The sequence below is a fragment of the Rutilus rutilus genome (assembly GCF_951802725.1).
Source record: "Rutilus rutilus genome assembly, chromosome: 10".
Classification (NCBI taxonomy): Eukaryota; Metazoa; Chordata; class Actinopteri; order Cypriniformes; family Leuciscidae; genus Rutilus; species Rutilus rutilus.
The window spans coordinates 627,501-650,000 of record NC_140215.1 but is presented as its reverse complement, the minus strand read 5'-3'; the positions used below and the strand labels follow the sequence as shown (position 1 = coordinate 650,000).

At 38.1% G+C, this 22,500-nt stretch overlaps 1 protein-coding gene across 4 annotated transcripts in view; it reads right to left on the bottom strand.

Moving 5' to 3' along the window:
* Positions 1 to 22,500, bottom strand: part of frmpd4 (FERM and PDZ domain containing 4) — an 87,959-nt gene that overhangs the window by 46,211 nt on the left and 19,248 nt on the right. For 3 of the 4 annotated variants that reach the window (XM_084420392.1, XM_084420393.1, XM_084420395.1), the window contains exon 1: positions 14,293 to 15,135. The exons of the other annotated variant lie outside the window; for it this stretch is intronic. In XM_084420392.1, the coding sequence (XP_084276518.1) occupies positions 14,293 to 14,321 (29 nt within the window). In that variant the 5' untranslated portion in view covers positions 14,322 to 15,135. Of the gene's footprint in view, positions 1 to 14,292; positions 15,136 to 22,500 lie in introns of those variants that run through there. 4 annotated transcript variants of the gene reach the window in all.

Sequence of the window (22,500 nt, the reverse complement as noted above, 5' to 3'; positions counted from 1 at the left end):
AAAATTAGTTAAAATGATGAGGATAAGTAAACTCAGAATTCCAAGAAAAACAGTCAGAATGTCACAAATGTGGATGTAAACTCACAAGTTTTGATCCTGCGGCGGAAACATAAGTACACAGAAACGTCCCACATTTCAATACTCGCTTTAAGCAGAAAGCTGGTGTGATGCATAATATACTCTATATATATACAGCACAAATATTAAAACACGATGAAGAGACCGAACACTAGATCCGCATGTAAAGTGATCAGGTTCCTCATAAACAGAATAATTCACTCACGATGTCAAACGCCGAGTCTTCAGAACAGAACGACAGACAAGCAAGACTCTCTTCCATTTTCCCCGACAGGACCTTCATTAGCGTGTTTTATCATCGACGCCGCTTCTTTAACTCCACTGGATCGGGATGGGGATGTCTGGGAGTAACCGTACCGGACAGAGAAACACAAGCCCCTCGTGGAGCATTAATAAATCATGTGTTCAACACTAGTGCACTAAGAGTCAGTGCTCAAATACCGTGGATTATTCATGTTTAAAGCTGCGGACGGTATACAATATATACGGCTCAAGAGTTTGGGGTCAACAAATCAAATTCATACTTTTATAATGAAGAGATTTATTATGTTACAAAAGACTCACAATCTAATAAATGCTGTTCTTTTGGACTTTCTATTCATCAAAAAGTTGATGTTTTAGTTTTCAACACTGATAATAATCATAAATGTTTCTTGATCATCAAATCATCATATTAGAGTGATTTCTGGAGGATCATGTGACACTGAAGACTGGAGTAATGATGCTGAACATTCAGCTTTGATCACAGGAATAAATTACACTTTACTGTATATTCACATAGAGAACAGATGATTTACACTGGAATAATATTTCACTGTTTTTACTGTATTTTTGTCATGATTCTATCATGTGGGAAATAAAAAGAGGTAATAATTACATGAAAAGATCATTGAATTGACTTATCCAAAACATAGTTAATAAGTTATTCAACAAATGAAAGTGTTGTTATTGTAATCTAAAACTATGAACAATCGATTTTTGGTGATGGAAAAAAAATTTATGAAAAATTTTTATGAAAAAATAAACTTGAAGGAATATGTTACTGAAATTGCTGTAGAAATGTTGCCTTGGCCATTTATTTATAAGTTTAAGTTTAAAATTATTAAAAATAAAAATAAAATAAAGCTAAAATATTAAAAAAGCACCTAACAAAATGACTAAAATGCATTAATACATGTAAAAATATGAATAACTACTATAATAAACTTAAACAAATTAGTTTGTGATTATGCAGTAGAAATGCATATTTTTATTATTATTTTATTTATAAGTTTAAGTTCTAAAATGGCTAAAAAATAAACTGAAATAAATATAAAATTAAAGCTAAAATATTAAAAAGCACCTAAAAATGGTTATTTTACATATAATATTACATATTATTAAATGTTAAAATCTAATAATAAATTCTATAATAGTAAATCATACTAAAATGACACTGATATGAATATATATATTGATCTTAATAGTCACTATGATATTTAATGTCTGTCCATCCCTATTTCCTCGCTGATGATCCTATGATCTTCGCAATCTTACATTCAAGCTTAACGACAGAAGGAAAGTAATTAATTTTCTAAGCACTGAAATGACTGACATGCAAATGAAGCTGTTAAACTGGGATCCGTTGCCATGGCAGCGGAATGAGACTGTGAGAGGGCGAATGACAGTCAAACTAATATCTCCAGCTAATTAGCCGGACAGTGAGTGCGAATCCCACAGGAAAACTGTAGGAAACTAAAGCTTAACAGGCATTAAAACTACTGATGAAACTTCATAAATAATAAAGCTCTCGTTTATTAACATTAGTGAAAGAATTAACCATCAACGAGCAATATTTCCACAGCATGTATTAACCTTTGTTAATATTCATGTTAGTTCACAATGGATTAACTAATGTTAACACATAATGGCCCGGTTTCACAGACAGGGCTTAGACTAAGCCAGGATTAGACCATAGATCAATTAGGACATTTAAGTAATTTTTATAAACATGCTTAGAAAAAAACATTACCGATGTGCATCTTAAAACTAAAAAGGCACTGATATATTTTTAAGATCAGTCAGTGCAAGTTTATTTCAGTGGAAACAGCTCAGACTTACATTTTAGTCTAGGACTAGTCTTAAGCCCTGTCTGTGAAACCAGGGGACAGTGTATTAGTAAATGTTGGGATTAAAGTGTTGCTCATTGTTAGTTAACTAATGAAACCTTGAGTTAAAGTGTTATTATTATACCATTATGTTTATCTATTTTACATTATAATCTTTTCACAAAATAATACGCAAAAACACTGCAAACTGACTCTCTGAATCATGATTGATTCATTTCAGCGACTCGATTCATTTAAATGATTCAATGAATCACTCAAATGAATCGATTCACCGAAATGAATCAAACACATCAAAATGTTAATGTTAATTAGATATTACATAACATAATATTATATAATTATGTGGGTTTCTTTTCCCACAAGTCCCTCACTAAATGACAAATCTGAAGACATTATTACACGCAGCTGTTCAAGCCTTGACAATAACAGCATCACACAACGGATAAATGTTTAATATCTCGGACTGCGTCTCGCTGTAATTACTTAATGTTTTTGCTCGCCCAGTGAAGGACACATTCCAGCACAAGTCGATCGCTCATGCATGAGCCGAATCAATAATTCAGTCTGAGAGAGAAGCTCATCATGTTCCCTCAGTCGCGTGTCCATTCCTCTCTTCGTCTGAACACACACACGCTTTAACTGCAGATGTGATTATATTAATGTGCATGTGGCACGGAGAGTTAGAAGTAACTAACACACATCGGTTCTCAGAGAAACTTACACACACGTCTCACACACAAACTCACGGCTCCTCACCGCAACACGCCAAAATAAGAGTTCAGGAAACTATCAGCAGAAACACACACACACACACACACACTCACAGCTCTTAAAGACACCCTGGAATCAAACTTTTAGTTTTATAGCTTCAAGTATGAATATGTTCGCCTTAAGGTTATGAATAAGCTTCCACAACAATGACAAAATTCTCATTTAGTCTCTCACTTCCGCTAAAATGGATCAGGGATTTTTATGACATCACCATTTTTATATAAAAAGTAAACCACTAATTAATTCATTTTTACATTTAAATAAACCATTAAAACGAGAAAACACGAAATATGAAAAAAAGAGAAACTATGAAAAAATGAAATAAAACAGATTTATTATTTATCCTATTGATCTTATTTTGACAGTGCATTAGTGCAACGGTAGGAACCACTGCCTGTCGGTATATAACATTTATCCTTTTTTTAAATGTGACACAAGAGGAAAACTATAGTCTATTTAAACACTGTCTCTCAAACAGGCACTTACAGAACAGAAGGCTTTATTATATTTAATAACAGCAATTTAGCTGTCGAACCCGTGGCCCAATAATAGTGAAATCCCGCACTTTCATTCCTTCTAAATTGCTGATGGCTTATAGTGACTCTTCCAGCAAACCAGTGCGACGCTGTGGCAGATTACAGCAAAGCCCTGAACACGCCAGCATGCAGTCGAGATGATGTAAGCGGCGCACAGATGGAAGAATCCCACAATCACAGATCCCGAGACATGAGGAGTCCAGGTCAGATGTTCATGAGAAGTGGAGGATCGTCTGGGGAAGGAGTTCGTCTCGCTCCTGCAAATGGGCTGTTGTCAGGTAATATCTCAGACGCTTCACACTCGAGTCTGGAGACTTGTGTGCTCTACTGTAGTGCTAATGATACCGAACCACCAGGGACGATGAACTCCAGCTTCAGCTCATGAATGCTTTTACTGCCGGCGAGCAGCGTCTCTTAGCTCCGCCCCCAAACACTGTGGTGTATCTGAGACTGGGAGAGTTTGGCTCTTGTTGTTCATGTGGAGAAGACGCTGTTTTCTGAGATTGATACGGTAAAACCCACGCCATCGTTACTGTTCGTATCACTGTGATCAAGAGCTGAGATTCAGATATGATAATGAGCGTTTGCTTTCTGACCAATCACAGCAGACTGGGTCATCTGACCAATCACAGCAGACTGGATCGTCTGACCAATCACAGCAGAGTAGACCAATCACAGCAGACTGGGTTATCTAACCAATCACAGCAGACTGGGTCATCTGACCAATCACAGCAGAGTAGACCAATCACATCAGACTGGGTTATCTAACCAATCACAGTAGACTGGGTCATCTGACCAATCACAGCAGAGTAGACCAATCACAGCAGACTGGGTCATCTGACCAATCACAGCAGACTGGGTCATCTGACCAATCACAGCAGACTGGGTTATCTAACCAATCACAGTAGACTGGGTCATCTGACCAATCACAGCAGAGTAGACCAATCACAGCAGACTGGGTCATCTGACCAATCATAGCAGACTGGGTCATCTGACCAATCACAGCAGACTGGGTCATCTAACCAATCACAGCAGACTGGGTCATCTGACCAATCACAGAAGACTGGGTCATCTAACCAATCACAGCAGACTGGGTCATCTGACCAATCACAGCAGAGTAGACCAGTCACAGCAGACTGGGTCATCTGACCAATCACAGCAGAGTAGACCAATCACAGCAGACTGGGTCATCTGACCAATCATAGCAGACTGGGTCATCTGACCAATCACAGCAGACTGGGTCATCTAACCAATCACAGCAGACTGGGTCATCTGACCAATCACAGAAGACTGGGTCATCTAACCAATCACAGCAGACTGGGTCATCTGACCAATCACAGCAGAGTAGACCAGTCACAGCAGACTGGGTCATCTGACCAATCACAGCAGACTGGGTCATCTGGCCAATCATAGCAGACTGGGTCATCTGACCAATCAGAGCAGAGTAGACCAATCACAGCAGACTGGGTCATCTAACCAATCACAGCAGACTGGGCCATCTGACCAATCACAGCAGAGTAGACCAATCACAGCAGACTGGGTCATCTGACCAATCACAGCAGACTGGGTCATCTGGCCAATCACAGCAGACTGGGTCATCTGACCAATCACAGCAGACTGGGTCATCTGACCAATCACAGCAGACTGGGTCATCTGACCAATCACAGCAGAGTAGACCAATCACAGCAGACTGGGTCATCTGACCAATCACAGCAGAGTAGACCAATCACAGCAGACTGGGTCATCTGACCAATCACAGCAGACTGGGTCATCTGGCCAATCACAGCAGACTGGGTCATCTAACCAATCACAGCAGACTGGGTCATCTGACCAATCACAGCAGACTGGGTCATCTAACCAATCACAGCAGACTGGGTCATCTGATCAATCACAGCAGACTGGGTCATCTGGCCAATCACAGCAGACTGGGTCATCTAACCAATCACAGCAGACTGGGTCATCTGACCAATCACAGCAGACTGGGTCATCTAACCAATCACAGCAGACTGGGTCATCTGACCAATCACAGCAGACTGGGTCATCTGGCCAATCACAGCAGACTGGGTCATCTAACCAATCACAGCAGACTGGGTCATCTGACCAATCACAGCAGACTGGGTCATCTAACCAATCACAGCAGACTGGGTCATCTGACCAATCACAGCAGACTGGGTCATCTGGCAAATCACAGCAGACTGGGTCATCTAACCAATCACAGCAGACTGGGTCATCTGACCAATCACAGCAGACTGGGTCATCTAACTCAGGGTTCACCAATCTCGGTCCTGGAGGGCCGCTGTCCTGCAGAGTTTAGCTCCAACCAGCTCCAACACACCTGTTTGAAAGTTTCTAGTATGCCTAATGAGCCCTTGATTAGCTGGTTCAGGTGTGTTTAATTGGGGTTGGAGCTAAACTCTGCAGGACAGCGGCCCTCCAGGACCGAGATTGGTGAACCCTGATCTAACTAATCACAGCAGACTGGGTCATCTGACCAATCACAGCAGACTGGGTCATCTAACCAATCACAGCAGACTGGGTCATCTGACCAATCACAGCAGACTGGGTCATCTGGCCAATCACAGCAGACTGGGTCATCTGGCCAATCACAGCAGACTGGGTCATCTGGCCAATCACAGCAGACTGGGTCATCTGGCCAATCACAGCAGACTGGGTCATCTAACCAATCACAGCAGACTGGGTCATCTGACTAATCACAGCAGACTGGGTCATCTGGCCAATCACAGCAGACTGGGTCATCTGACCAATCACAGCAGACTGGGTCATCTGGCCAATCACAGCAGACTGGGTCATCTGGCCAATCACAGCAGACTGGGTCATCTGGCCAATCACAGCAGACTGGGTCATCTGACCAATCACAGCAGACTGGGTCATCTAACCAATGCAGACTGGGTCATCTGGCCAATCACAGCAGACTGGGTCATCTAACCAATCACAGCAGACTGGGTCATCTGACCAATCACAGCAGACTGGGTCATCTGGCCAATCACAGCAGACTGGGTCATCTGACCAATCACAGCAGACTGGGTCATCTGACCAATCATAGCAGACTGGGTCATCTGACCAATCACAGCAGACCGGGTCATCTAACCAATCACAGCAGACCGGGTCATCTAACCAATCACAGCAGACTGGGTCATCTGACCAACCACAGCAGACTGGTTCATCTGACCAATCACAGCAGACTGGGTTATCTGACCAATCACAGCAGACTGGGTCATCTGACCAATCACAGTAGACTGGGTTATCTGACCAATCACAGCAGACTGGGTCATCTAACCAATCACAGCAGACTGGGTCATCTGACCAATCACAGCAGACTGGGTCATCTGACCAATCACAGCAGACTGGGTCATCTGACCAATCACAGCAGACTGGGTCATCTGACCAATCACAGCAGACTGGGTCATCTGACCAATCACAGCAGACTGGGTCATCTGACCAATCACAGCAGACTGGGTCATCTGGCCAATCACAGCAGACTCTCAGAGAGGCGGGGTTTAGAGGGGCTGAATCTTCGATGGAAGTGTTTCAGACACTGAGAGGAAAGAGCTGACGCTGCAGTGGAGATTATGAGGACATTAAAGTGTTTTTGACCTTGGATGACTGTAAAATATAGCATAATAGTGCACTTTAAATAAACACTGTAATCCTGCACTGTTGAACACAGTAATAAAACTGGCTTCTCCAGTAAATGTCTCTTGATTTAAGAATGTTCAGAAACACTGAGTGAGTGTGGCGTCTTTATATCCATCAGTAATGGAGGCTCTTCACACTGATCCTGACAGGCCGTCATTAAAGCGCAACAGAAACACTGAATCCGCCCTGTTATTCCTGAATCCCGAGCATCATCGGAGCAGCTGGGAAACACCACTGCTAATGACAGGGTAATAACACACACACAGCTGCTAATGAGCGTTTCACACACACATATTACACCAGAACTGAAGCCCGAGGCCAGAGCTGCTCATAACAATACACACAGGAAATACAAACCTTCCCATTCCTTCTGAAATTACCATAATTACACTTCGCTGTCATTTACGCATCCTCATGTTTCAAACCTGTATGATTTTTGTACAAAAAATATATATATATTGAATTTTTTGGGGGATTTTTGTTTTCATAAAAGGATAATTTGGACCCCTAAAGTTTTTACTAAAACATCAAATCCGAAATTAAAGTTTTCATTTTGCCAAAAACCAAATATAAAGTTTATTGGTAACACTTTACAATAAGGTTCTATTACTAAACAATGCATTATTAATATCAACTAACAATGAGCAATACATTCGTTACAGCATTTATTAATCTTTGTTTCTATTTAATAATAATAATATAACTGTTCATAGTTCATGTTAGTCCATTAAATAAAATTAACAGATACAACTTTTGATTTTAATTATGTATTAGTAAATGCTGAACATTCAGCTTTGATCCCAGGAATAAATGACACTTTACTATATATTCAAATAGAAAATTACTTTTTTACATTGTAATAATATTTTAAAATTTTTACTATATTTTTGATCAAATAAATTCAGCTTTGATTATAGGAATAAATTACACTTTACTATATATTTACATAGAAAACAGCATTTTTAAATTGTAATAATATTTTAAAATTTTTACTATATTTTTGATCAAATAAATTCAGCTTTGATTATAGGAATAAATTACACTTTACTATATATTCACATAGAAAACAGCATTTTTAAATTGTAATAATATTTTACAATTTTTACTGTATTTTTGATGAAATAAATGCAGCTTTTGTGAGGCTCTTTCAGAAACATTAACTAATCTTACCGACCTCAACAAAGTTGCAGTTACTGTTTATCCTTTTTGAAACAAACAGAAAAGGTGATTTTAAATGTATTTCAGCGAAACGAAAGCCACATTTGTTCCCCCTTACATCAAAGACGTACATCGAGCATTAAGGACTGTAAACACCGTAACACAAGACCTAGCTTCACTTCTACTGCAGGACACATCACATAAAAAAGAGAGCACAAAATATGAGGCCTTCAGAAATGCAGTGTATGCTGAAGAGCAGTTCATAATGCAACACGACTTGAAGAGCTTCAGCCGAGGCTTAGCGTCTGCAGCGAGTGCTTGTACGGTTGAATCTGAGCGCTTCTAACAGAAGTTTGTGGCGTTTGAGCTCATGAATATTCTGCACGTGCGTCTCTCTCTGTCTGGCACACCCTGTCCCTTCTGTGTGAACAATGAGCGAGTTTAAAGAGCAGTCGCATGGAAACACAACACGCAGCAGAAGAGCATGCATGCAGTAATAACTGACCCTTCTAACCCTTCAGCACGCATCAAACATCTCCTGAAACCGGCCAAGAATGTGTTTAGGTCACCAAAACAACAGACAAAATGCATAGTTATAATTCGCATAAATGTATGCATTGCATTACATATTCTCATGCACATTTTCTCCCCTAATCCTCACTATTTTCATGCATTTGGGAATTTTCCTATCAGTTTTTTGCAATTATCATTAATCTCTGTGTTGATTCTCTATATTTGTGCTAAAAATAGGCTTCAGTTTTGAGCTAAATGTCGTCTTATTTTTCATTTTATTTTTTTTCAGTGTAGAGAATGTGGTTCTTTGAGATTTTCATGCAGAATATTTGTACAGCGCTGTTTTATTACAGCAGATAAAGCACAAAAAAAGGTGAAGCAATTGCTAATTTTCATTTGCACAAATCTCACATTTGCACTGATGAAACTGATAAAAGCGATTATAATTGCAGTCATGATTGTCATTGTTTGAGGCCAGAGGGAAATAAAGCCGTTTGAATGGCATTAATATCTGAGATCATCGCTGCCCTCATCAGACCTTCACTGAAACTACAAGAGCGTCACACACACACACACACACACAAGCTTTCGTGAGCAGAGGACTCTCTTTTCAGAAACATCATTCTGACCCCAAAGGAAAGGCAGAAAGGCAGTGTATTTAAAGAAATAAAATAATAATAATTAATAATAATAATATATATATATATATATATATATATATATATATATATATATATATATATATATATATAATAAAAAAACACACACAAATTTCCTAACATTAAAAGGAAAACTAAATCTGAAAAAAAAAAAAAAAAAACTATAATAGTATCTCAGTTAAACTAAAATAGCACTGGTTCATATAGTGACCATCCTCTAAAAATGACAAAAAACCGCCATGAAAGCATCATAATTCATTCTTAAGTCAATATAATATCTTTGGCAAGATTATCAGTGAATAATGACTAAAACATCAGTTTAGAACAACATGAGGATGACAAAACTCGAATTTTTGGAATGAACTTCAAATGAATTCATCGATTTATTGTCACTTAATCAACACAAAATAGATTTCTTTTTAATAATCTGTTTTACAGCGTAGAAGCTCGGCTTTACAGTGAATACACTGAATATGACTCACTAAACAAGTGATTTTAATTTGCTTACATATTATAGCAGGAAAGAATAACTGCTTTACATGAAAATATGATCTGTAAAATCATAGTACATAACAGATATCGTGTTGTGTGTCTTCTCTGGGCGAATGAATGATATGAAACGTCTGGAAACATTAAAGCGTAACAGACGATCATTGACACGCTGCTCCGCTAAAGCAACAGCACTTTCTTCTCTTCAGTAAAATCACTAGTTTATGGTTTTTATGAGAGTTCATAAACAGATATCCTTCATAATCCTCATTTCAGACATCCGTCTTTAGTTGTCGTTCAAGGCCGTTCCTCCTCACAGAAACAGGATTCATACGCACTTTAATTATTTTAGGCATCATCTTTCCAGCCAGTTCTCTCCAGCAGCGAAGAGATGCATGAATTAAAGATGATGCTTTCATAACTCTCCAAAGTGCTTCTTTTCATACACTGTCTTATAAATAAGATGAAGCGCTCTTTAACCTTCAGCCTGTCTCTTCAAAGTCCAAATATGCACACCGCACATGCACTCGTCTCTCTTTCACACGGCGTCTTACAATCAAGCATTCGCCCTTTGGTGACATTTGATCAACTTCATTCATTTAGTTCATTATGTTAATTTAATCCCTCAAGTCCAATATTTTCCTTATGCAAGAGCTATTGTTTTCAGGAGATTAAGAATGCAGCAGATTACGGTTTATAAAGCTTCAAAAAGATCACATGACGACTGACATTACAAGACAATTCAACCGTAACACGTTCCAGACGTTCATGATTCAGATTCAGAACACGTGCACTAATTCATAGTGACCATAAATGACAAAACAGAGACCAATATTTCTCTTTCAGTATGACGTATGACAGCTCGATCCAAGCTGGAAATAAGGCTTCACAATTAATCAAAATACAACCAAATTGTGATGTTGCAATAATAATATTTTTTTTTTCTTAAATACACATTTTTATAATAATAATAATAATATTTTATTATTCTTAAGTACACAATTTTTTATTAAATTTTAAATAATAATAATAAAAATCATAATTATTATTGTTGTTAATAATAATAAAAATATCATTGCTATTTATAATTATTTTATTTTTAATAATAATAATCAAATAATAATAATTATTGTTAATAATAATTAAATATAAAAAATATTATTGTTTTTTTATATTGTTAATAATAATAAAAAAATGGTTAAGAAAACATTTTTATTTTATTTTATTTTAATAAAAATAATTACTATTAATAAAAAAAAAAAAGTATTATTTTTATATATAAAAATGGGGGGGGGGGGGGGGGGGTTATCAGAATGACTTTTTCCCCAAATCCTGCAGCCCTATACAGGATTTGTACATGTGAATGTCTAGACCCTGTATGGCTGCTTTTAGGAGTCATGATTGCTAGAAGTATGAGGTCAGAAAGTGTCAGTATTTCTCACTTCATGTTAAGGAAGAGAAATAACATCATGTGGGTTCTGGTGAGTAAATAATGAACGAGTTTATCTGTGCAGATGCTGGTGATTAAGACAATCATGAGAGAGCTTTGCAGAATTTGAACATTTTGTAAAACGCTTCAACATCTACATCAAATGTTTCTCATTCTAAGCATCACAAAACACTTGCAATCCCAACAGCACTGGGAACACTGGGAATAGCACTGGGAACACTGGACACAGCACTGGGAACAGCACTGGAAACAGCACTGGGAATAGCACTGGGAACAGCACTTGGAACATTGGGAACAGCACTGGGAAAACGGTGAATGGCACTGGGAACACTGGGAACAACACTGGGAACAGTACTGGAAACTGCATTGGGAACAGCCCTGGGAACAATACTGGAAACAGCATTGGGAACAGCACTGGGAACACTGGGAACAACACTGGATACAGCACGGGGAACAACACTGGGAGCAGCACTGGGAACAACACTGGGAACAGCACTTTGAACACTGGGAACAACACTGGTAATAACACTGGGAACAGCACTGAGAACAGCACTGGGAACACTGGGAACAACACTGGGAACAGCACTTTGAACACTGGGAACAGCACTGGGAACAGCACTGGGAACAACACTTTGAACACTGGGAACAGCACTGGGAACAACACTGGGAACAACACTGGGAACAGCACTGGGAACAGCATTGGGAACAACACTGGGAACAGCACTGGGAAGTACACTGGGAACAGCACTGGGAACAGCATTGGGAACAACACTGGGAACAGCACTGGGAAGTACACTGGGAACAGCACTGAGAACAGCACTGGGAATAGCACTGGGAACAGCACTGGGAACATCACTGGGACACTGGGAACAACACTGGGAACAGCACTGGAAACAGCACTTTGAACACTGGGAACAACACTGGGAATAACACTGGGAACAGCACTGGGAACAGCACTGAGAACAGCACTGGGAACACTGGGAACAACACTGGGAACAGCACTTTGAACATTGGGAACAACACTGGGAATAACACTGGGAACAGCACTGGGAACAGCACTGAGAACATCACTGGGAACACTGGGAACAACACTGGGAACAGCACTGGGAACAGCACTTTGAACACTGGGAACAACACTGGGAATAACACTGGGAACAGCACTGGGAACAGCACTGAGAACAGCACTGGGAACACTGGGAACAACACTGGGAACAGCACTGGGAACACTGGGAACAACACTGGGAACAGCACTGGGAACAGCACTGAGAACACTGGGAACCGTACTGGGAACAGCACTGAGAACACTGGGAACCGTACTGGGAACAGCACTAGGAACACTGGGAACAGCACTGGGAACACTGGGAACCATACTGGGAACAGCACTGGGAACACTGGGAACCGTACTGGGAACAGCATTGGGAACACTGGGAACCATACTGGGAACAGTCCTGAAGGCCTCAATCCTCCCATTCACACAGAACAAACCCATTCTCTCCTGCATAAAGCTGCCAGATGAAATAAAGAGCTGTTCTATAGATGTATAATCTGGATGATTATTGTGCAGAATAAACGCTGGACGAGGCGACGACGCCACTGGGACCCAGAGGCCAATCCTTTAGGAGGATTAGCCGGGATAAAATCAAGAAAAATCAAACAAGCCAAATAGGTTCTAGAGTTTAGAGTCACAGGGATGAAATGAGCTTAGCGTCCGGCTTATACATGAGGGACACGAATTAAATCACCAGCGCCATTCTCCAGTGATCAACATATATGAGTTTGATAATACGTGCAGAATAGGGGCGTTATTATGATCATAAATAACAGCAGGCCAAAAGATTTAGCTACATACATGAATGCTTAATTTATACAATAAATTACATGCATATTATATATGTGTGTGTGTGTGTGTGTGTGTTATATATACATATATATTATATGCATGTAATTTATTGTATAAATTAAACATTCATTTATGTAGCTAAATCTTTAACTAAATCTGTAACTAAATCATATAATATATATATATATATATATATATATATATGTGTGTGTGTGTGTGTGTTATATATATATATATATATGTGTGTGTGTGTGTGTGTGTGTTATATATATATATATATGTGTGTGTGTGTGTGTGTGTGTTATATATATATATATATATATGTGTGTGTGTGTGTGTGTGTGTTATATATATATATATATATATATATATATATATAGTTGCAAGATGTCTTAAATGTCTCAGTAAAATGAAGTGATTCCATATTTTGTAGCAACACATCATTATATCAGGATCATATGTCCACAGTTTGACATTTTTTGTGATATAGGAGCTATTATTTGTATCACTTTATTATTGATTTGCACAATAGGCATGTGTGTCATCAATATAGTTTGATACCAAATCTACATAGACACTGGATAATGCACAAATTTCTGATTTAAAATAGTTTTTCTACATAGTTTACTTACTATAAATCTCTAAATGCAGAATTTTAACACACATCTGCGTGTATATAGGCTATAATATTTATCTGGTTATGGATATCGGTTATTGACAACCACATATCGGTCGACAACTATGAAGTGATTCGCTGTTTCTAAAGGTTCCCAGTGTAATTGTCATCCTCGTATTGAGAGGCAGAAGCTCCAACTGTAAGTGAGATTCTGATATTTTAAGGCATCAGGACTGAATGAATGAGAAGATGCGACAGATGCGTTATCATCAGTTCCCGTGACATCATCATCATCATCATCATCACTTCTGCATATTCATCATCCAGTCAAACACGCGATTAAAACACAGGTCAATGCCATGATATGATAATAATCATGTAAAGAGCGTGCACGTTCGCGCGTGCCTGCAGACTCACCTCCTCACGAAACTGAACACGTCCATCATGACATGGATCCGAACTCACTCCGATTTCATCCTCGAGCGTGTCGGTGGAAATGTTTTAGAAATGAGCGATTGATAGCAGGTCCTGCGGGATGATCTTCATCTTCTTCTTCTTCTCCTGCATGACTGAAACACGATCCGCTTTTCCCTCAGATTACATCCTTCACATCTCCTGATGCTCTCCGACAACTTTAGTTAATTCCCCATCGCGGTGGAAGCGGCGCGCGAGATGATGAAGCGCGAGAGAAAGCGACTGATAAAGCGAGGGATTGCATGGAGAGGAGTGTAAAACGGAGCAGTTCTTGAGCACGAAGATCTCAGCTGATGGACCTCCATCTAATCTCACATGTCCACGGTTCATGAATACATGCTCGTGCGCGTGCAGAGGTCGCGTCATCACTAGCGCGAGACTGGGGAGAACCGAGAAGCGCGTGGCCGTTCAGTGAAGAATAGGAGGAGGATAAACGGAGATGAAGGAAGAGAGAGAGAGAGAGAGAGAGAGAGAGAGAGAGAGAGAGAGGGAGAGAGATGTTTGGGGATGATGAGCAGAAACACACACCTGTTACTGTAAGCGCGCGTTCTGTTTGAGCGTGTCAAGGTGTTTTTTTTTATTTTTTGTTTTTTTTAATAATAATTCAGTACAAAAAGAAATAATACAGAACAATGAACAGGAACATGTGGGGATACAGAGAAAAGGAAAAAGCAAAAAAAAAAAAAAAAAAAAAAAAAAAACATAAAACTTGTTCTATAATACAGGGTGTTTCCGAGAGTGTGCGTTAAAAAGATAGTGCGCCAGAAATGGGCTTAACCAATGGCGTGGGTTTGGGGGCGGGGCTATCTGTGAGTGTGACCAATAGCAGGCCAGAGGAGTGTGTTCGTGGGAAACCTTTTTGAAAACAGTAGGCTTGTTTGAGATGCGCCTTGCCTCGCCTGAAATGTAGCCGAGAGTAGGTGGCTGCAGTGAGAGGAGGAGTGAAAAAAGCGCAGGCAAGCCGGACACTTCTCTCTTCTCATAGTGGATCTGACACCTGCGAGATCAAAGATGGATATCGCGGGATTCACGCTCGTGCACAGTGTTGCTAATAAACTGGATGCAATTCAAGTTCTGTTGCTTTTATATGAAAATAAATAAAATGAACAAGACACCCAAAGTACTTGTTATTTAATTCCATTCCAAATACATGTTTACCAATATTTTTTTCTTTAATACAGACATATGTGTTTTTATTTATTTTATTTTTTTATAAAAATTAAATTGCATAACCCAAAGAGATCGCACTGTCAGATAGTTTGGGAATATTCACACATAACATATACACATAAAACCTGATATTAGAGTTTTAAAATCAAACATTTTAAAAGAGAACAATACATCACAGTTGTTTAAACCAATGAGCATTAAGCTGTGTCGTCAGCAAGTCGTTTCCCATCGTGCTTTTGATCAGCGCAGTCGGTGGAGAGCAACTGCGCGCGACTGCAGAATCCGACACGTGCGCCTTGCGATCGCGAGAGATTTTTGACATACGTCAGCATGACATCAGAGCAAGGCGGACCGTACTCGGACACATTTCTAACCGGCATGCATCTCGCGCTGATCACCGGTGATCGGTTCTGCGCAGATTTTGCTCATCTCAAACAAGCCTAATGTGCGTTCACGCTGTTCACGCTACTCAGAGTTGTAAAAGCGTTCACGTCCTCGTAGAATTCATAATCACAATATGTAAACGCGGAATTTCCGACAGATCTGATCCGTATTCTGTACTAGATTCGGTTTGGCAATAGTGTTGCCATAAAAACAATAAGTCCAGGTCGTGAACAGAATGTCATGTGTTGTAGCCTACATTTTTAATTTACAACACTATATTTTCTGTTAAATTACCATGGCATCAAATAATAATAAATAGTTCATGCTTTCTGGAAACACTAATGTTGATTTTTTTTCTTTCGCTATTAGAGCAAATGGAAACAATGAAATTAGTTTCCCATTCACTTATGTGTCTATCATATTGCAGTTCTTCCTATTTCAATTCCAATTTATTTATAAAGCACATAATAATACAATAATGTTGACCATAGTGCTACACAAACAATACAATATTAACACAAATAACTATAATTTGCCATTCTGTAAAGCACTACATTATTTTCACTGCATTGTGTTTTTCTCGTCACGAGAACTGATGATTTCTCCTATAAATGAGGCAGTTTTGGGGGAAATTCACTAAACCCAGCCGAAAGTGTTTTTGTTGCATTTACACTTTATCGTCAGACTCAATCTTAATTTTTTCTTGCATAATTTCACAATTATTCAACAAACCATTAAACTAATTGCAGACATTCCACAGAGACTGAACTGAAGAGCATGGAAAGGTCACCTCACATCAGTATGAGAATATCAAACGGCTTCATTATGAATCTAAACCAGAATCAGTGTGTAAGACGAGTCAGAAAGTCACTGAGGAAACGTTACATAATCACACAATGTGTCACAAAGTAACAGCTGAATACTAAAACCCCAGTGTGGGTTTGGAAAATCACTCTAAGTGTGCCATGAGGGAAAGCTGCACTTCCAAATGCGGACAATATTTTATATTTTGTAAATATTTTAAATAAGAGTGAAGACCAAAACACTAAACTTGGGTCAGGTATGTGGCGAGAAATGCAAACTACAGGTTTTATTTTACTATGCAAAACAAACAAAAATGCATTGAAAAAAAATCAGAGAGGAAAATGCAAACATTCACCATTCATCATCAGTTATTAATATTTGGTCGGTTCTCTCTCATTTTTTGCATGTGTTCATAATTTCTGTGCCTGGATAAAAATGATGTCGCACAATTCAACAGGGTTATTATCACTAATAAAACAATCGACTCCAAGCACAGCTACGCAATATGACTACAGAATCTGTAATAATATTTGAATAAAGGGTGAAGATGTCAATTCTACTTTACATGCAAAACTACTTTTTGCTTCTTTGTGATATTTAGCGAATTTCTCATTAACGAAAATGCTTGAGTAAATACATTCATTTATTATATATTTCTAATAATAGTCTTTGAAGTCAACGCGAGGATAAATAAACTAAATAAAAAATAAACAATAACTAAGTCACACGTCACTCCAGTCAGGGACTGTTTCTGCATATATTCATATATTCATATATTCTAGCTCCACCTAAAGCTTAAATCAATGTGACAGAAATGAGAAAAGTGCCGTTAAAAACTCTCTGCATGTGCAAAGCATGCTTTTATGTGTATGAAATATGAAATGGTGCGTCTGTTCATGATGGGAAAACACACACAGCACATTTCACTAGAAGAGCAAGTTATAAAACCTGTCAAGAACATATTCATATTTCACTCTAAAATAATCAAACTTCTTGCCTATTTTAAGGACCATTAAGCAGCAAACTGGCCCTAAATTCTCAATCCCATAATGGCAAAATATGATCATAATCATTAAAAAAACATGTCAATGTCAAAATGGAATGTTAAAAATATACATTTTCAAGCACAGTAGTGTCCAAAAGTGATATCCGGAGTAGAGAAATGTACATCTTCACCCTTTATTCAAACATTATTATAGATTCTGTAGTCATATTGTGTAGTTGTGCTTAGAGTCGATTGTTTTATTAGTGATAATAACGCAATGAAACATGAAAAATTGTGCGACATCATTTTTGTCCAGGCAAAGAAATGATGAACACATGCAAAAACAAGAGAATCAACCAAATATTAATAACTGATTATGTTGTAGTGAATGTTTGCTGTTTCCTGCAGCGTATTTAAAATATTTAAAAAATATTTAAAAAATGTTAAATATTTTCCTCACATTTTAATGGTTTAATCAAACTTGTGGGTCATTAAAACCGAATATATTGTAATGCGTGTGCAACACTGGACTGATGATGTCTGGATGCCACACTCAACATGGATTAATGAAGCATCTGTCCTTCAACACAAGCGTTTGATTAGACTCACATCAGGCGTGATGCTGTTTAATGCTGAATCATGCGCCTTTATTTATTATACACACCACATCATTACAGTAGTGGACAACAGGAAAACGTGCCAATATATGTAGGTCACCATAAGCCAAAGCTTTCCAGATTTCAGTCACACACACACACACACACACACACGCGCGTTTGGGAATAATAAGGTCATGAGACTCTAGACTCTCCTGTAAAGCCAAAAGCTGCTGATTTCATTCATTTAGCAACTCGGACTCCTAAATCCATCCCAGATTAATTCACTGGATGGAATCTGTTTGATGTCTAAAGAAACTTCAGGAGAAGATGAGGAGGGAAATCTCTCCAGGATAGAGTTGAACTTCAGTGTTTAGAGTTCAGTCCTGTATCAGCTGATGAATATGCAGTTTGTAGTAGTTTGTGCTTGTATTTGTGCTAGACGTCAGATATTCGGAAACTTATACTCATTCTTTTTTATGAAAAAGTATTGCGGGATTAGTGACGTCACATGGGCGAAAACATTTGCATATGCCCGCCTCCAGAGCAAGACATCGACCAATAGTTATAGGCCACAGATTTTTCTAGTCGACTAGTAGTCGTTCATTTGAGCCATTAGTCGACTAATCGCGCGTTTATATTAATAAGCCGTAAATCATAATAATGCGGCTTTAAACATCTGGTTTGAGTCTCTGCCCAGACTTCAGAAGATCCCAGCGTCAGACACAAGCGTATGCTTTATTTTAATGACAGGATCATATGTTTGTTCGGAGCGTTTGACTGAGACACAGAGTAATGAAGAGTTCACATAGCAAACTTGACGACAGATGAAGCAGCGAGTGTACTGAATCTGAAGTCAATGAGTGAATGATTTCATAATGCTCTGTCTGGAAATTACAGTTTTATATGGATAATGTAGTCAAAACTCTTAGATGCAATCATAGAAGTATGGACATAGATGCCTCATGAGTGAGTGTTTCAATGGGCCGCCATACGCAAGTCGTTCGCCATGTTGAACACCAGCTCGTGAACACTCGAGTGCAAGTGGACTGAGCGTCTGCAAACACACTGTATATCTACATCTGCAATAGATTTATAAATGTCATAATCATTTGTTAACAAACAAGTATTCATTACTTCAATGAGCTCATTGTTTCCGCCTTAAATTATTCCATTGTTTAAATGAATGCATTTTTAGCTCACTGTGATTTCTGAAATACTTGGACATGTCCCTCTGATATCAGATCACTGTAAACTGTACTGCGGTATTTTGTGTAAAGCTGCTGTGAAATGATGTGTGTTGTGAAAAGCGCTACACAAATACATTGGCTTGAACTCTAGCTCAGCTGATGATGGCTGCATCTGGGCATCTATATCTATGAATGCAATAGCGAGTGTGTGTGGATACGGTTTCCTATGCAGTGACGTTAGCCGATCATAACAGTGTGTGTTCACTGACACACCTTAAAGGAGCCGCGCCTTAAAAATGATTTTTCCACTTTTTTTTATGCACAAAAACTATTAACATTACAAGTGAACCTTAACTAATAAAAAATAAAAAAGTCATGACCACTTACCCCTTTAAAATTGGGTAATGCATCAAATTAGTCTAAAAAAAAAATATTAAAATGAAGTGAGTTTATGCTTAAAACAAGAACAAACATCTGACAGTGATAAATAATCTTGTTTTCCACTGAATTAAGGTCATTAAGGTCGTTAAGGTCGTTAAGGTCATTAAGGTCATTAAGGTCATTTTTCTGACTCCACTGGCAGATATTTCCTACATTTTTAAGCACAAACTCAAGACTTAATCATTTCGCTTCTCCAGTAAACAAGCTTGATGTAAGAATGTTTGGAAAACGGGGAAGAACATCCGTTCTCACGCTGGACATTCATCAGGTGCATTATGGGATGCTTTTAAACACCAGTAAAGGAGGAACATGCGTTACAAGCACTTTTACATCTCATGCTGAAGTTCCAGTGTACGCTCTCTCTCTCACACACACACACACACACACATTACCAGAACACCTGAGGAGAAACTACAGTTTCATCTGAATATAACCGCACAGATCAGAACTGGACTCTATAGAGCAGACAGGAGGATAATCGTCAGGTTAGAGATGCTGTTCATGTTGTGGGCAGATTGCCGGTTCTGTGTAGAACTCTAGGGTTCATGGCTCTATATTAAAGAACTCAGTAACACTTTACAGTTAACATGAACTAATAATGAACTGCACTTATACAGCATTTATTAATCTTTCATTCCAACATTTACTGATACTTTATTAAAATCTTGTTAACATTAGATAATGCACTGTGAACTAACATGAACAAACAATGAACAGCTGGATTTTTATTAACTAACGTTAACAAATATTAACAAGTACAGTAACAAATGCATTGCTCATTGTTAGTTCATGTTAATACTTTAACTAATGAACATTATTGTAAAGTGTTACCGAGAACTCTTTATGGCTAAAAAGGTTGCAAATGTTTGCATAATAGTGTCACGTTGAACGTTTTTTTCTCTTCTTCTAGTGATAAAGTACGTTTACGAGCTGTTCAACTCATAAAATGTAATTAAAAATGAATTAGAACACAGTTAATTAAAACTAAAAGGTTCTATTTCTGAAGCGCGGCTGACGGAACCCTTTAAGGTTCTGCAGAGAGTAAGAGTGGACTAAAGTTACTGTTAAAGTATACGTTTAAATTCATTTTCAAATAATCTTCAATGAATTAAACAGCTCGTAAACATACTTTATCACTAGACAAAAAAATGGAATAACTAAATGTTGAACAATACTAGTCTAGTACAGTCATATGGAAACATTTAAGACGGTTCTCCTCATATAGAAGCTAAAGTTCTCTTTAGAACCGAGTCAAGAATCTACAGAGTTCTGTATAACCCGACTGAGCGTTCTTTTCTAAGAGTGACTTTAATCCAGAACAGGATCTTGTCTAATCTGAGATTGGGAAAACACAAAGTTTCTCCAACACAAAGTTTCTGCATCTCATATTTTTTGTATGATGTCCCGTAATTTACAGAGGAAATGAGCAAAGCACACAGACTTGGCATATCTTTTGTTGTCAATGTCAAAAGCTGTGCATCCGATCGAACTCTACAGCATTTTGGCCCAAACTCTTCAGATGGAGTAAAATCAGGCGGACGTCAGGTTGTGTGACGCCCTCGTCTTCAGAACACATCCACAAATCTCACCAGAATAAAGTCACACAGAGGACATCAGTTATGATGTTTGATTCATGAGCATAAATATGGTTTATAGTGAAGCTTACGGGTTCTGTGCTGTGAGTTCACGAGAGCATCAAATCATCGAACGTTAATAATATTGGTAACACTTTACAATAAGGTCTCATTTGTGAACATACACTGTTACAGTGTAATAATGATGAACTACATGTACTGTAATAAAAATTAACGGTAAAAGTTTCCATGCTATATTCAGTGAATAACTGTGATAGAGCTAACTGTACATTTAATGTAATTTTACAGTAAAATACCGTTTTTGTTTTTGGAAGTGAAAAAGAACATGTCGTATAATTTACAGTGAAAAAACGTAAATTGACATTCCCACAATTCCCTGCGTGACACTTCATATTTGATGTATTTTTGTTGAAACTGTTACTTCATAGTTTTTCTAATCAGTGATGTACATTATAGTTTTATGTTACATTTAATGTTGTTGAATTCAAGTTTATTGCATTTTTATAATGTCATGTGTGTTAGAATGATGGTGTTTAGTGTGTGTGTGAGTGACACCGTCCAGCTTCTATATTAATATTAACTTTCTTGTGGAAAAGCTGTTTGTGATGAGCTTTGGTTGATCATGTGACTCTCATCTCCGCTGTGATTGGTGGTTATCAGTGTTTTATAAAACAGATATTAGTACTTCAATAGATCGGTAAATTAACATTATATCGGATAATGAAATACGTTTTTTTTATTGTAAATTTAAGTAAAGTCTGTAAAACCTAAAATGTAAAAATGTAAAACCTGCTACCGTATTTTTTATGGTAAATTTCTGGCCGCCACAGCCGGCGGTTTTTACCGTAAATTTAACGGATTTTTTATTTTTTACAGTAATTGTGCACAATTTATAGTTACAGTAACTACATGTAACATGGACACTAAAATGAAGTGTTACCAAAACTAACAATGAGCAATCTTTTCTTCTTTTTTACAGCATTTAA